General features: G+C 51.0%; 6 protein-coding genes across 6 annotated transcripts, besides 1 other annotated feature; 4 read left to right on the top strand and 2 right to left on the bottom strand.

Annotated features, from left to right (window-relative positions):
• Positions 1 to 13,563: part of a sequence feature (contig 1.49 342..206454(-1)) that runs on past both edges of the window.
• On the bottom strand, positions 77 to 2,552 carry ANIA_10337 (proteasome regulatory particle lid subunit RPN3). Its single transcript, XM_655279.2, has 3 exons — positions 1,854 to 2,552; positions 488 to 1,785; positions 77 to 421 (listed from the first exon to the last, which is right to left on the bottom strand). Exons 1-3 carry the CDS (start codon positions 2,335 to 2,337, stop codon positions 278 to 280), a joined length of 1,926 nt encoding a protein of 641 aa, XP_660371.2. The 5' UTR covers positions 2,338 to 2,552; the 3' UTR covers positions 77 to 277.
• ANIA_02768 (uncharacterized protein) lies at positions 2,943 to 4,322 on the top strand. Its single transcript, XM_050612650.1, has 3 exons — positions 2,943 to 3,029; positions 3,082 to 3,447; positions 3,501 to 4,322. The coding sequence occupies exons 1-3, from the start codon at positions 2,965 to 2,967 to the stop codon at positions 3,805 to 3,807; spliced, it is 738 nt and encodes a 245-aa protein (XP_050468547.1). The 5' UTR covers positions 2,943 to 2,964; the 3' UTR covers positions 3,808 to 4,322.
• Positions 4,713 to 6,583, top strand: ANIA_02769 (putative transcription initiation factor TFIID subunit 12; the record flags this gene model as incomplete). The annotated part of the gene is made up of 2 exons (XM_655281.2): positions 4,713 to 6,239; positions 6,329 to 6,583. The coding sequence occupies exons 1-2, from the start codon at positions 4,728 to 4,730 to the stop codon at positions 6,581 to 6,583; spliced, it is 1,767 nt and encodes a 588-aa protein (XP_660373.1). The 5' UTR covers positions 4,713 to 4,727.
• Positions 7,476 to 8,623, top strand: ANIA_11363 (uncharacterized protein; the record flags this gene model as incomplete). Its single annotated transcript, XM_050612649.1, has 5 exons — positions 7,476 to 7,543; positions 7,719 to 7,732; positions 7,864 to 7,890; positions 8,210 to 8,261; positions 8,602 to 8,623. 5 exons carry the CDS (start codon positions 7,476 to 7,478, stop codon positions 8,621 to 8,623), a joined length of 183 nt encoding a protein of 60 aa, XP_050468546.1.
• On the bottom strand, positions 8,838 to 11,194 carry ANIA_02770 (uncharacterized protein; the record flags this gene model as incomplete). The annotated part of the gene is made up of 3 exons (XM_655282.2): positions 10,774 to 11,194; positions 9,268 to 10,588; positions 8,838 to 9,213 (listed from the first exon to the last, which is right to left on the bottom strand). Exons 1-3 carry the CDS (start codon positions 11,087 to 11,089, stop codon positions 8,838 to 8,840), a joined length of 2,013 nt encoding a protein of 670 aa, XP_660374.1. The 5' UTR covers positions 11,090 to 11,194.
• ANIA_02771 (RPAP1 family protein) lies at positions 12,059 to 13,429 on the top strand (the record flags this gene model as incomplete). Its single annotated transcript, XM_655283.1, has 1 exon — positions 12,059 to 13,429. One exon carries the CDS (start codon positions 12,059 to 12,061, stop codon positions 13,427 to 13,429), a length of 1,371 nt encoding a protein of 456 aa, XP_660375.1.

Raw genomic sequence — 13,563 nt, 5'->3', positions numbered from 1 at the left:
TCCGATTAAAGCCAAGCTACTAAAGTACGGACTACAGCATACTACTACCTGTTATCGGTAAAAGAACAAAGAAACATTCCTGTGATTATGGGGTAAAATCGAATCCTCTTGTCTTTGCTCTCACGTAGCATCTAAGCAGTGGGGGAAATTGCAATATGCTCCAGCAACAGCTGGAAAGAAACCCCGATCGCCTCGAGACAAAGTAAACGGAAATTCGACAAAGAGCATGTGAGGCAGAAGAATTCGCATACGTGAATGATGCGCAGGGGTCCAGGCCTTAGATGGCATCGAAGTCCCCACCAGCATCTTCATCATCTATGTCGCCTTCTTGGATCTCCTTGGCGAGTTCTCTCTCACGTTCTCTCGCCTCCTGCGCGCTTTTCAGCTCGAGGCGATGCTGGTTCATCGGAAATCTCATCGCCTGTATATCAAAGAATAAGAAGATTAGTCAATTGGATGGAATTGAAAATCATTAGTGAGACTTTACCTTAACGCTCTCGTCATGTAGGCCCAAGCATGCCCTAATACGTTCATGGAAAACTTCGCCAGGCTCCCTGGTAGCGTATACATCTCCAACATCCTTGCTCTTCATGAATCCTCGCTCATGGTCCAAGCTTGCTTCAATGACACCGTCGCGGATTGCCTTCGCAACAATGTATTCGGCCGACTCTTCACTATCCAGACCCAGACGAAGGCAGATATCCCTAAGGGAAATGCGCGAATAAGAAAGGGACATCATGCGAATCCCGGTCTTAATCACGTTCTGTCGTAGGCGTAAGATGAGAGTGTACGTGCCGTCCTTTCGGAATGTTGAACTGTGCGTATTTACAATGTTCAAGAAGCCATCCAGATCACCGACACTCACGGCTTGAACCAGCAAGAAATAGGGATGTAGAGCCCGCTCAAGAGCCGCCTGGCGGAAAATCGCACGGTCAGGAATATCTCCCATGAGTAGCTCAACGACCACAAGCAGCTTGTGAGAAGCTTGATAGAACCCACGCGCACTGTGGCTTGCAGGAGACTTTCGGGTAGCGCCGATCAGATGGCCATGAGCCTCGGTATACTGCAACTGAATAGCTCGGATGCGGCCCAAGTAATACAGGTAGCGAGCAATCTGATTGTTTGACGCCGACGGAGGGAATTGGTTGTGCGAAATCAGCAAGTCCGCTTGTGAGATATGAGAAGTAGAAAGGTAATTACGGAGGAGGAGGGTCATCACGGTAGCTTGAGTATCCACATCCTTTCGTAGGACGGCCGTTCGAAGAGCTGCAAGTAGTGGCTGACGAATGGAGGTAATCGCCGCAGCAGGAGACGGGGGAAGAGGAGCAATCTGCTCGAAGAAAAGCGAATAATAGAAGTACACACGTGCGGCAAGGGAGTCCAACGTGCGGCGGTTGAGCGCTCGAAGCCTTTCGATCAAGCGGGTCGAGAATTTGGCGCCCTTCTGAATTTCCTTCCGATCGTACAGATAGATCTGGACTAGGATAGACAAGTAGATGTCAATCTCGGGGAGAACCTCTTTTGAAGAGGGCTTCGTCTTGTCATTTTCTACTTCCATATTCGAGCTTGACCCGACGTTTTCAGAAGCACCTGGCTGATCAATCGCATCCAACAAGAAAGAGGCAGTCGCACTTGAAGTTGGGTAAGCGGCAACAATGGCTTCTGCAAGCACATCTGACGTGATTTGTTTGCGCATTGCAGATATCGACCTCAAGACGCGGAGCGTAAACCTGGGGTCAAAATGGGTGACCGCACGTTCGAGGAAAATAAAGTTCGTCTTGATGTCTGAGCGGCATTGTGAAATAACTTTGTTAGTGCTCTCCATGGGCACAGATGATGGAAAAACAACCAACCTTGAATGGCCTTCACCTTGGGATCAATTTCTGACCCAGGCTTCTCGTCCTCGGCACCTTCCATCGATACGTCGCCCTCCTGCTCCTGGCTTTTCTCGCCGGTTACCCTAGGACCCTTGGTGGGAGGCACTACAACAGTCATTTTCTGGTCACCTTTCCGGTCCTTGCTGGCGTTGAATGAGGATGTAGGCCCACCTGCCGTATCCTCGTCCATCTCGATATCTTCAGACCCATTCACGCCATTCTTAGTCGGATCTGAGCCGTTGGTATGCGGCTGGTCCCGTTGTTCTCCCATACCGGAGTCTGAAGCGGTATTCGTAGAGGCGACCTTCGTGGACTTGGCCTTGCTGGCAGCAGTGCGAGTAGTCGGCTTATCTTTATTGGAGCTCGAACTCTGCGAACCAGAACGAGTCTTTTCACCGTTAGCGGGCGAAGAAGTATCTGACTTGTTGTTGGATCTCAAAGAGCGCCTCTCAGCTGGCATTTTCTCAGGCCTTTGTAGCTGCAAAGCCCAGGCGAGCGAGACGAGACCGCGGTGCCGAAAGCAAAGGGGCGATTGCAGGCAGTGACTCAAAGGAGGCTGAAAAAACGTAGCCTCGACAACCACAAGAATCTGCAGTTATATCAATGAGCAGGTAGACAGGAAAACGATAAAGGATAACGGCTGACAGAGTGGGAAGATTGTGGTTGATGAGGTGGTGTTGTGATGTCAAGGCTGGTCTGTCTGGATGGACAGCAGAGGCCCAGCTGGGAGCTTACCTAAGTCAGTATCAGCTGGGACAAAGCTTACGGAGTGCCAGGAAGCACGGTCAGCTGCCTGCAACCGTAGCAACTATGATACTAAAAGAACATCCTAGCACGTACAAGAAGTACTGAAAGAAAGAATCTTTCTAAGCGATCAAGATCTAGCGACTGATAGTTTTCCACGACTCTTTACCTCTCGGCGTCTGCTTTCCTTCCCAAGCTCTGTTTCCGTCGGCTTCGCCACAGATCTAAGAGCCTGAGGCAGCAACAGCAACAAACGTTGAACCCGTGGCCAAACACAACCAAAACACGGGACTGAGTGCTAGAGATCGAAAACTGCGAAGCGGCCCCATTTGATTCAAGAGAAATGTCGTTGCTAGAAAGCCACCTGGAGCAAATTATGCTCTCATCGAATGCGATCGCAGAACTACCGTGAGGATTACTCTTGCCTATTCGTCAGCTCCATGCTAATGAAGACAATCAGCTTCCCCCAGCCACGGATTTTCACGAATGCTCTTCTGGGCAGCCATGATATCACCGCCCTAATTCGAGACACGGAAGCACATGAGCGAGCTTTGTTTCAAAGCGACCCAACCGTGAAAGCTAGTAACTCCCAGAAAAGGGCCACAAGGCGAGCAACACAATTCCAGCCGGAAGCAGAAACGGAATCTATGGCAAGTCGGATCTACTCCGCTCGAAATAGCAGGAATAATTCGGCAGTTGCAAGGGTCTTGGGCTCTGATATGATGGACGAGATAAAACGTTCTGCTCGAACTTCGACTAATGGGAGTCGTGGTGAAGTCAACATCGACGTCTTGCTTAAAGGCGCAGAGATACTTTGTAATGTTTAGTGAGTTGGGCTTTCCAGGCATCCCTACCTAGATTTCTGACTGTCGCTTTAAGTCCTGTCGCTGGCGCTCAGGATAAGATTGCCAGCCTCCGCTACCGCAACCAAGTCATTTCGGAGTCAATCGCAGAGTTGGAGGAGCGGGTAGCGAGGAATGCTTCAGAATTGGAGAGCATGAGCCACCTTCATGATGATGACTACGACGAACTAGACAATGCCAGCTCTCCGAGTGCTGGCGTGTTAGACGTTACGGATGCGGACATTGAGCGGGAATTGAAAGAGATACGGGAGCTTGAAAGGAGAAAGCGGAATCTTGAGGACCGCGTCAACGGCATGGAGCGCGATTTGGGCGGCCTTTCGTGATGACTACATCAAATATTCTCAGTCCAATTACTGCGCACTGATACCACAACAGACACGCGAGAGATATACGCGCTGTCACGACATTCTCTTTACCCAACAAGAACGCTGGGAAATTCGTCGGCTCCGGCAAGCAGCGTTATTGCTCCTATCGAGCGAACGAGGAACCACGCATCAACAATCGCGGCACATACATCAGATCGAAATGGCAGAGGAAAAGCCCGTTCTCTGGTAATTCTGCTGGGCGTGGTATACTGGTGATAGTCGTTGCCACTTTCGAGTCCATGCTGATTGCCATAAGTGCCGCTTGAGCACTACACTCCGACATAGCATGCATAGACAACGCCGCATTGACCGATAGTCCCAATGCGGGAATAATTGCTCTACTCAGGTCAGTCTCGTGTAAAGAGAGCGAGTTGATCCGTTGATTCCAGCTTATTGACCTGATGCCATGAAGACAACTTGTAATGGTAGTTTGATATAGAGAAGCAGTTTAGCATTAAACAATTTTTACATATCAAGAGGAGTTTAAAAACGGTAAATTGGATTACTCTACTTTGATGGTAGTTAATAAACAACAGAGGAACAGAGGACACAGCCAGCCAGCCAGGCAGAGGGTAGTGCCAAGCCTGCGGCTCCGCCTCAGGAACCTCGCCGCATCCTCACTACGTGCTGTCGACGAAAGTGTTTCGACCACCCCAACTTGTCTAGTTGATCTCCATCGACTCTGGAGCTGGATACTCCTTCGCTCGATTAGGACTATTCGACCGGTTTCCGCAGGGGTATATCTCGGAAACATACGAGCGGCCCAGCATCGATCCTCCTTTCCTGATATCGGCATCGCATCGAGTCAACCTTTCACCTCGTCAATACCCTAAGCCGCCTGCATATTCCAAAAGTCAACACCGCAAATACTCGTTGAAATGGAAGGCAACCAGGCTTCAAGCCCTCAGCAGATGGTGCCTCAGCACTCAAACCTCATCCGAACGGACCAAGTGCAGAAGCTACCGCATCTAAATGATCAGCAAAAAGTCCAGCACACCCAGCTTGTTCGTAATTTCTGGGAAATTCTGAATAGCCGCGATGCGCAGTCTCCTGAATATCAACAAGCACACACGAGGCTATCGCAACTTTCACAGTCTCTAATGAAAGGCATGCGTATGTACCAACAGAACCGACAGCTACAGCATCAGCAGATGCAGGCTGCCTCCGCAGCGCAGGGCCAGCCAGTCCAACGTTCGCAGTCCGTCAACCCGCAGAACTTCGCCCAGCTCCTTCCCCAATTCCAACAGAAGGTCAACTCATTACAGCTCTTCCTCCCTCCGAACATCTCAAGCGAACAAGCAGGGACTTGGCTTCCGGAGGCCAAGCTCCGATACGGCATTGCGCTCCAAAAGCAAGAAATTGGACGGGCTCGTTTGAGCGAGTTGCGCCAACAGCACAGTCAGCGTCAGAGTGCGGGAAATCTGACGCAAGAGGAGATGCAAGAATTTAAGAACCGTCAAGTCCAGGCCGAGAAACTCTTCCGCGAAGGTAGCGAATTTTTGGCGAAATTCAAGGAACAACAAGATCTGTTTAAAGCACAGCAACAGAGAGCAGGCACGCAGCACTCAAGCCAACAGCTTCCGCAGCAAAGCGGTGCCAGACCAGTAACAACAGCTCCTACAACTTCAGCAGGCGCACCAACTGCCCCTTCAGCGGTTCATCCTGGGCCGACACCAGCAGCACATACGATAAATTCTGCTGTGAATGCTGCACGGAATCAAGCAGCGCAAGCAGCAATGTCTCCAACTCCGCAACCAGGCCAAGCGTCGTCTAACCAGGGTCCCACCCCTGCACCTGCCGTTGCTGCTGGTACGCCGCAACAACAGCCTCCGCAATCGCAAATGTCAGCTCAACAGAATGCTTCTGGCTTCAACCAAGTATCTGCACCGGATGGCTCTACTCCAACAGGCTCCACCGCGCAAGCCACAAACGTACAGGGGCCGCCGCGGCCTCTGTCTCAACAAGCTGCCATGGCTCAAGCTGCACAAAATTATTCAAATAATACCAACGCGAATAATACTAACAATACGAATGCTGTCCAGCAGCAAAACATGAATCAACCCTCTGTCAATAGTCATGCTCATCCTCAAGGCTATATTCAAAACCGATCAACCGAAAACTCGGCCCGGAACGTCAATATGGTGATTCCAAAGAATCTTAACGTCCCGCCCCCAAAGCCAGTGCCTATGGCTCCAGATCGGCCGACATTGTCTAGTGGGCCTAGCCATGGTGCTATGGGTATGATGGGCCAACCCGCTATACAGAAACATCCCGGGTATGTTCTTGAAGGAGAGGGCCAGCGAGTTCTCAGCAAGAAGATGCTTGATGTCTTAGTCCGCCAGGTTACCGGCGGAGGTGAAGGTGAAGGGCTAACCCCTGACGCTGAAGAGGTAAGCTCAAATATCTCTGACCCATTAACCAGTCCTTGCACACTCGTATATCAGCTGAAGGCACTCACTAAAATATGTGGAAATTACAGTTCATGCTTCAAATGGCTGATGATTTTGTTGACGATGTGATTACTGCTGCCTGCCGACTCGCTAAGCTCCGTCATTCGTCCAGCCTTGAAATCCGAGACATACAACTAGTTCTGGAACGAAATTACAACATGCGCATTTCAGGATTCTCCACTGATGATCTTCGCACAGTCAAAAAGCCGCAGCCTACGCAAGGTTGGACTCAGAAGATGTCAGCTATTCAAGCTGCAAAGGTGACTCAGGGTAAAGCCGAATAATTCCCGGGCTGATGGTGTGCGTCGCTGGAGCAGTCATCACAACAATCTACCAATTGACATAAGTATTCTATAACGGAAGAAGATGCCTCAAAGCATCTGTTCTAGGCGTCTTGATGATTATATGTTGCAGCTGCTGTCGCCGAATGTTTCTGATCGTTTCCGATATCACGACTCCTTCTATTGTCTCGTCGAACTGGCTTATTCCCTGGCGTTCCTTAGGTGGATTCTTTCTTTCAATTTTCCCTTCTCTCCCTATTCTTTTTGTCTCATTTCTCTTTCCCTCATAATATGGCTCGAATTATGTATCATTAAAATGGTTGGTCGGGACTCACTGCATCCAAATATGAATATGACTTCTAGATGGTGTCTCTTCATCGTACGATGTAATAAGTGGTGTAACAGCAGTGAGCAATCTGGTAACGTGAACAAAATCCACGTGTCACCTGCCGGGTTACCGTCGACTTTAAACCTATCATCAACGATATGATAGTTACTATTTACGACCCTGCTAACATCTGATATCTCAGAGGACACCCTGAATGATTGCAGTCAACCTCGAGCACCTCGGCTACGATCTGAGTGCACCTGTGAGACGCTCCTAATAACATAAATGCCGAACCGAATGTGCGTGTGGTCTGCCATCATATTTCAGATGCGCTTCCATGGTATGTGATCGATGAATTGGGGGCAATACATCCTCTATTCGCCTGTGTTCTCTACAAGGGATACATCTCGATATGCAGCTATCGCGAGGCGCAAGAGAGCTCGATAATCCTCTTCTGGCAACTGCTGGAGCTACAGCCAATCCTGGAGTCGATCTTCGACCGGAATCATACGTCACGTTCAATAAATTCCATAGGCATGACGATAAAATCATGGAGGGTACAAGATAATGGGCCAAAAGACTGAGCCGAAATTGCACAAGCCCAGGGCCTCTGCTCGATCCATCAAGGGACGAGGGTGAGCAGCCGAATCATTGATTAACCACCTATCCCTGCTGCGAAGATTAGGCGAAATGCATGGGAAGCTAGTGGATGTGTACAAGTACACTTGGCACCCGACAGTAGGTCTCAGGTTCAGTGCTGCTTCAGGCACAAAGTCGTCCCATGAACTGAAATTTGTCGCGGTATGGTAGGTTGTTGCGCATTAGTATGTACGTACTGGCTAAGGGACGACAAGGCGAGATTTAAACTATCCAAGAACACCCTATCAGTCTTAGAGCGCATCAGGTTAACGCAAATAAGGTGTATAATGCGAAGTAACCGTAATCTTCCGTGTAGTTGGCTACGAAGAAAATCCAGCCTTTCGTAAGACCTTTATAATATATTCCCTCCGGCTTTTCCCCTTGATAGACGGCGTTAGTTTGCTCCAAGGGCAACCCGAACCCACCGAGCTCATTACTGTACTAAGGCTGGCCAGACATATTGCTTTGCTCAAATGCCGTTGGAACTGGCGAAGTTGTGCATGTGATTGCTTATTATTATCCAGTCTTCTCTGGTAGAAATACCTACCTATCTGGGTATCAATCCACTATGAAAGTATTATATGGTTTTCAATATTGGTATTTAGGTTATACAGCCTGGTGTTTAGTGCCCAGGTTGGCGACTGAGTTAACGTTCTATATAGACCTAAAAGTTCGAATTCAGACAAAACACCTGCAGGGCCAACCTTCCAAAGGGTGAGTTAGTATCATTTTATCAGAAAGTGTATGGTGAAACTATGATCTAGCTTTCATGAAAAAAGTCTATAGCTTGGATAGTTGTTGCATAATCCCTGATTAGCCCTGGAGTAAACACCTCTAGTTGCTGATTTTAGTATGAGCTTCTTTACCAGTCTGCGAGATACTCAAAGGAGTGATTCGTTTCATTTATAAAGGAAGACCTGGAGGGCCGTAAGACTGGAATTGCATTGTATTGTAAAAAAAGAAGCATAGCTCCAGACTCGTGGCTAGAGCTGGAGAGCATACAACTTCTACCTACCCATCTAGAGAAAATAAAACAGTACACCAGTTCATGCAGGACAACACCTTGTGTTCCGTAAACGGAGGGGCAAAATGACCCATGTAGACCGACAATAAATCCCATAACATTCAAAAGTAGACAACAAAAAGAAAAAAATGTCCCGCTGAGCTGACAGCGTATTTGGACGCTCAGGGTCGACGCCTGTTCAGGTTCCTTCCGTGACCGACCCAAAACATTAATGAGACAACCTGGGTCCGTAAAGAAACCTGATACGAGAACGTAAGAAGATGGACCTATTTCATGGTGATCTCCTGGCCTGCTACTGAATTCAGTCCTGGCGGTGCAGGTGCAATATTCGGCCGAGGGGCCAGTTCTACCATTTGTGCTTTCCCACCTCGAGTGCTGTTTGAACCACCGCGACCGGCAGCACCTCCGCCTCGTCCTTGGGATGTTGGAGTGCTGCCAGCTTTGTCCTGCTCTGCTTTCTTACTCGTGCGAGGCCGGCGGTTGACGTTACCACCTCTCGAACCTGGACCACGTATGGGAAGACCAGTTTCTTGAGAAATAGGAATTGCAGCCGCCAGAGGCAGTTGCTGATGAGTTGTTGCAGGAGCTCGACTCCGACCGCCACGTCCTCGGCCTCGGCCCCGTTTAATCGTGCCATCCGCACTGGTGCTTGTTAGCTTGGGATCCTCGACGAGTAGAAGGGAGGATGATACTTACCGCTCAACCTGGACTTTGTCCCCTTCAGGAACTAGGGGACCACTGTACACAAAGAACCCATCCTTACTTGCAGCGGCCTGTTCCTGCCAGACCATTTCACTATCGTCAACAAAAGGGTCATCTCGATCATACTCCTCTATTTTCCTCCTGCGGCGCTTCTTCGTTCCGTCCGCAGGTTCACTGGTTTTCGCAGCTGCAGCACTCATTGCGCCGTCGCCATCAACTTCACTATCGCGTTCAGCGTCGAGGCTAAGGTCTTCGTCCGCGCTTTCCCCAGCGGAAATACCTCGGCCGGAACGGTCATTGCGCTCTAAAGCAGCGCCTGCCGCCGCTACGCGAGCCATTCGTTCTTTGTGAGCGGCTAGCCGCGGATGAAGTGCAGCAAATCCATACTGCTCCTCTGCTAGGCGGGCAAAGTTCACTATCTGGTTAGGTTGCCCCTTGAGAGGTATGTGGACAATGATGTTAGGCGTCCTCTGCTTAGGCGTGTCTGACGTGTTATCATCTACACCGAATAGAGCATTGGAAATGAGTCCGGAGCCCTGGGGTAATGGAGGAGGGGCTTCTTTCGCTGGCCGTGAAGGTTTTGGAGACGGCGGTTTTGATGAAGGCGCCGTAGAAGGTTTGGGTTCTTTCTTAGTTACTTTTTCAACTGCCGCAGGGGCAGAGCGCTCGCTCTCATCCTCTGTTGGTACTGGCCCCGATGATGTCTGCCGAGTCTGTGGTGGAGGTGGCTTGGTATCGGGGACGGAGGGGGGGACATTAATATGCGACGGGACCACCCCGGGATGAGCTTGGGCTTCTTCCGTGGGTACGGCCTGTGGAGGGGGTCCGTACGGGGACTGATGCCTATAGGGAGCGGATGCCGGAGGAAGGTGAGTTGGGGCTGCTGGAGGCGCAACTGGAGTTTGCGGGAAAGTGGACGCTGGACGACTGGGTGATCCGTACGTACGCGGAGCATACTGGGCCGGTGGGGTAGTTTGCGGAGGATCAATGATGCTAGAAATCGCCGGCGAAGCACTGGCGCGGAAAGGCCGCGGCGAAATTGGACGGGCCGGAGGACTGAAAGAAGTAGACGCAGGAGCTGGAGGCGGTGCGGCAGGCGACGAGCTCGTGCCAAATGCAGACCTTATAGGATCGTAATTTTGACCGCTCTTCGCTGAGGGGGTGGTGCCAATGGCTGAGATTGGGGACGGGAAGGCGGCGCAGATACCATCATCGGGTATGGCGGCGACGTTGTAGGAGCCGAAGCTTGGAGAGTAGCGGATTGAGAAGGGTGAATCAACTGAGAGGTCAGATCGAGATGACGAGATTGGGTCATCTGCGGTTGAGGTGGAAGCTCAGAGTGATTCGCCGGAAGCGATGCAGGTGCACTTGGGGGACTAGGCCGCGGAGTAGGAACCGAAACAGTGGTCGTGTGCGCAAGAACTGGGGCCGAGTCTGAAGCTGTCGAGACTGCTGCAGAAACGGCAGGGGCCGCGTCAGGGCTTTGCTTCGGCGGCGTACCCTCTAACTTGGGCTTTTTGCGGGGATTCGACTGGGTGGAAGTAGGGTTGTTGGAGGTAGACGAAGACTTGTCTCGCGGGCGGCGACTGGGCCGCTTCGTCTCTTTCTCCTTGTCTTGGTCCTTTCCCTTGTCCCTGTCCTTCTCTTTGTCTTTATCCTTATCCCTGGATCTCGCCGACTTTGTAGGTTCCTTCCGATCGGTCTCAACGGCGTCGTCCTTCTTTCTACGCGACCGTCGGGCACGGGTCTGGGTTTCAGCAGGGGGTTGTGACTCTTGTTCGTCCTGAGCCGGCCAAACGGGCGGCCCCGTGGACATTGTGGAGGAAATCAGTGAAACTGAATCATTGAACCGGCGCGACAGTGGCTGAGGGCGGAAGCGAGACTGGTTCGTGGGTGAAGGCGTTGGCTGTTGGAGACTTGGAAATTGCGGTTCGTGGAGGTGAAGTCGTAGATAGATTGATGAAAAGACACAATAAATGATAAAAACGCCTTCAGAGATGAAGGTCGGGGAGGACGGTTGATGGAAGAGGGGGGTGGGATGGGAGAGTGGATGAAGGTGAGGGAACACGAGGAGAGGACGGAGCCAAAAAGGCCGAAGAAAAGGGGAATCGGCAGGCGAAGACGAGCAGAAGCAGGGCAGCAAGAAGGGATGAAGGAGGGCTGCGATCAGAAGGCAGTATGGACTCTGGATGCGATATCCGACCCCATGAATCAGGGAGCAAACAAATGCGAGGTTTCAAGAGCGAAAAGCAACACAAAGGAGTTGACGTGTCTCTATCATTACCGGGCTGAGCTTCTTATTTGATGTTCAACTTTGGTGACAAGAACCCGAATATCATGTGTATGTTTAAAACCATGTTTGGCGACCGCCGATGCTTCGGTTGTCATTATGGGATAGAGCTCATCCACTTCCAATACGAGGCGGACGGCAGTAGCAGCTGGCTAGGTTTATCCTACAAATAAAAATAGTAGTCTGCAGTCCAGAACATGTATTGCCTGGATAGGGTGAAGATGAACTGGGATCTAGTGATGCAGAACTCCGATTTCTTCATGGCCGATCATCTGATCCCGCACGCTTGTCCTGTTTGGGAGATATGGTCACATGATCTACTAGTACCATCATGGACTAGTAACAAGTGTTTAACTTTTGAGCCGCATGGCTGACTCAACAATATTTCCTCTTAGCGTCTCCCGCTCTCGACCGCCGCGGCCTGGCCGATTTGAATTCTCGAAAGTTGCATAATTTCATCTTCAGCACTCCATTTTAGGCTCTCCATGGTGGACAATGGCATTTCACGGAGAACGCTTTGAGATCGATCTCGGCTCTGACTCTGAAGATCAAGCCCCGACACTTGGGATTCCTGGTGTCATTGGCGAGATCCAGGAACGTTCGCCCGCCGCACCGCCCGCACCTCCCACTCTCAAGTCTGCCAATGGCTTTCCTGCCCATCGCCGGCGCACTCCCAGACAATCAACTTTCAAACAGCGACAAACACAATCGAAAGCTTCGGCAGCAGATTTACCGAAATCAACACCGGGTTTACAAGATGAGAAAGCGGCTATTGAGGAACAGAATCGGCAACAGCTGGCGTCCATGTCAGATGCAGAGATCCAAAAAGAACGCGATGAATTAATATCCACCATGAACCCTTCCTTACTCGAGCGGTTTCTCCGTCGGGCCCGTATAGATGACGATGATTCCGCACCCTTGTCCCCAACCGCGGCAGCGAACGACGACAACGGGACGACTCAAGCCCGTGCTTTGGAGCCCGATCCAGCTCCGGCTCCAGCTCCAGCTCCATTTGTCTCTCCCGCGCCACAGTCGAAACAAACTGCGAAAGCAAAACCTTCTCCAGATGATATCCCTCCTTCAAAGATTCCTGAAAACCTGCACCCGGCAGCAGATTTCCCGCCATCGGGCTCCGTCCACTTCCCCACACCTCCATCCCGCGGCACACCCCCAACATTAGACCCGTCATCCCCGACCTTCCTATCAGACCTACAAGCGCACTACTTCCCCAATCTCTCGCACGATCCGTCATCGCTCGCCTGGCTGCAACCACCATCCTCTGAACCAGACGAACCTGGCGCCCCTCCTTCCTCCGCTTACCACCCTGGCAGCAGCGCTGAAGCCGTTCATCCCGCATCTCTACGGTTCTCTTTAGTTGGCACCATTCTATCCCCCTCAACATCCCTTTCTCTACCAACAACACTGGGACTCCATCATCACGGTAAAGATCCTCATGCCGCCGGGTACACAATTCCCGAACTCGCTATGCTCAGCCGCTCCTCGTTCCCCGCGCAACGCTGCATCGCATGGCAGGTTCTGGGCCGCATTTTATATCGTCTAGGGAGAGGACAGTTCGGCGAACGTGGGAGTACCTTGGTTGAAGGGCTCTGGTCTGTCATTGAACGCGAAGGGGTCGTCGCTGGTATGTTACAGGAGGCGGATTCGTCGAATGTTTCGTCTACTCGTACAGACAGGGGATTTGGAGCCGAGGGAGACGAACCACAAGAGTACTCTGGTGTAAATAGGAGTGGCGTTGGACGTCACGCCAGCGCTTCGGCTTGGGCTGTGGAAGCCGTTTGGTTATGGCAAATGGGCGGTGCTGGCGATAGGGGAATCCTGAAGCCCGGTGCTGTTCGATCGCAATAATGCTTTCCTGTCGAATAAGAACTCTTTGGATATACTTCTCATTTCAAGGTTTAGCATATACTACCTTGGTGGTTAGTACACGTCTTAACGACGAACGACTTTTAGATTACTAAGATAATTACAGAATGCCATAC

This window comes from Aspergillus nidulans, chromosome VI, assembly GCF_000011425.1.
Source record: "Aspergillus nidulans FGSC A4 chromosome VI".
In the NCBI taxonomy this organism is placed as follows: Eukaryota; Fungi; Ascomycota; class Eurotiomycetes; order Eurotiales; family Aspergillaceae; genus Aspergillus; species Aspergillus nidulans.
Note: the sequence above shows the minus strand (reverse complement) of the source record. Positions and strands in the feature narration are given on the sequence as shown.

Bases quoted from the DNA above. Each gene is read 5' to 3' on its own strand.
- ANIA_02768 (XM_050612650.1), top strand. From the start codon at position 2,965: ATGTCGTTGCTAGAAAGCCACCTGGAGCAAATTATGCTCTCATCGAAT. The intron at 3,030-3,081 runs GTGAGGATTACT...GAAGACAATCAG, and splicing joins AATGCGATCGCAGAACTACC to CTTCCCCCAGCCACGGATTT. The intron at 3,448-3,500 runs GTGAGTTGGGCT...TGTCGCTTTAAG, and splicing joins GAGATACTTTGTAATGTTTA to TCCTGTCGCTGGCGCTCAGG.
- ANIA_10337 (XM_655279.2), bottom strand. From the start codon at position 2,337: ATGCCAGCTGAGAGGCGCTCTTTGAGATCCAACAACAAGTCAGATACT. The intron at 1,786-1,853 runs GTTGGTTGTTTT...AATGCCGCTCAG, and splicing joins CAAGGTGAAGGCCATTCAAG to ACATCAAGACGAACTTTATT. The intron at 422-487 runs GTAAAGTCTCAC...TTTGATATACAG, and splicing joins TACATGACGAGAGCGTTAAG to GCGATGAGATTTCCGATGAA.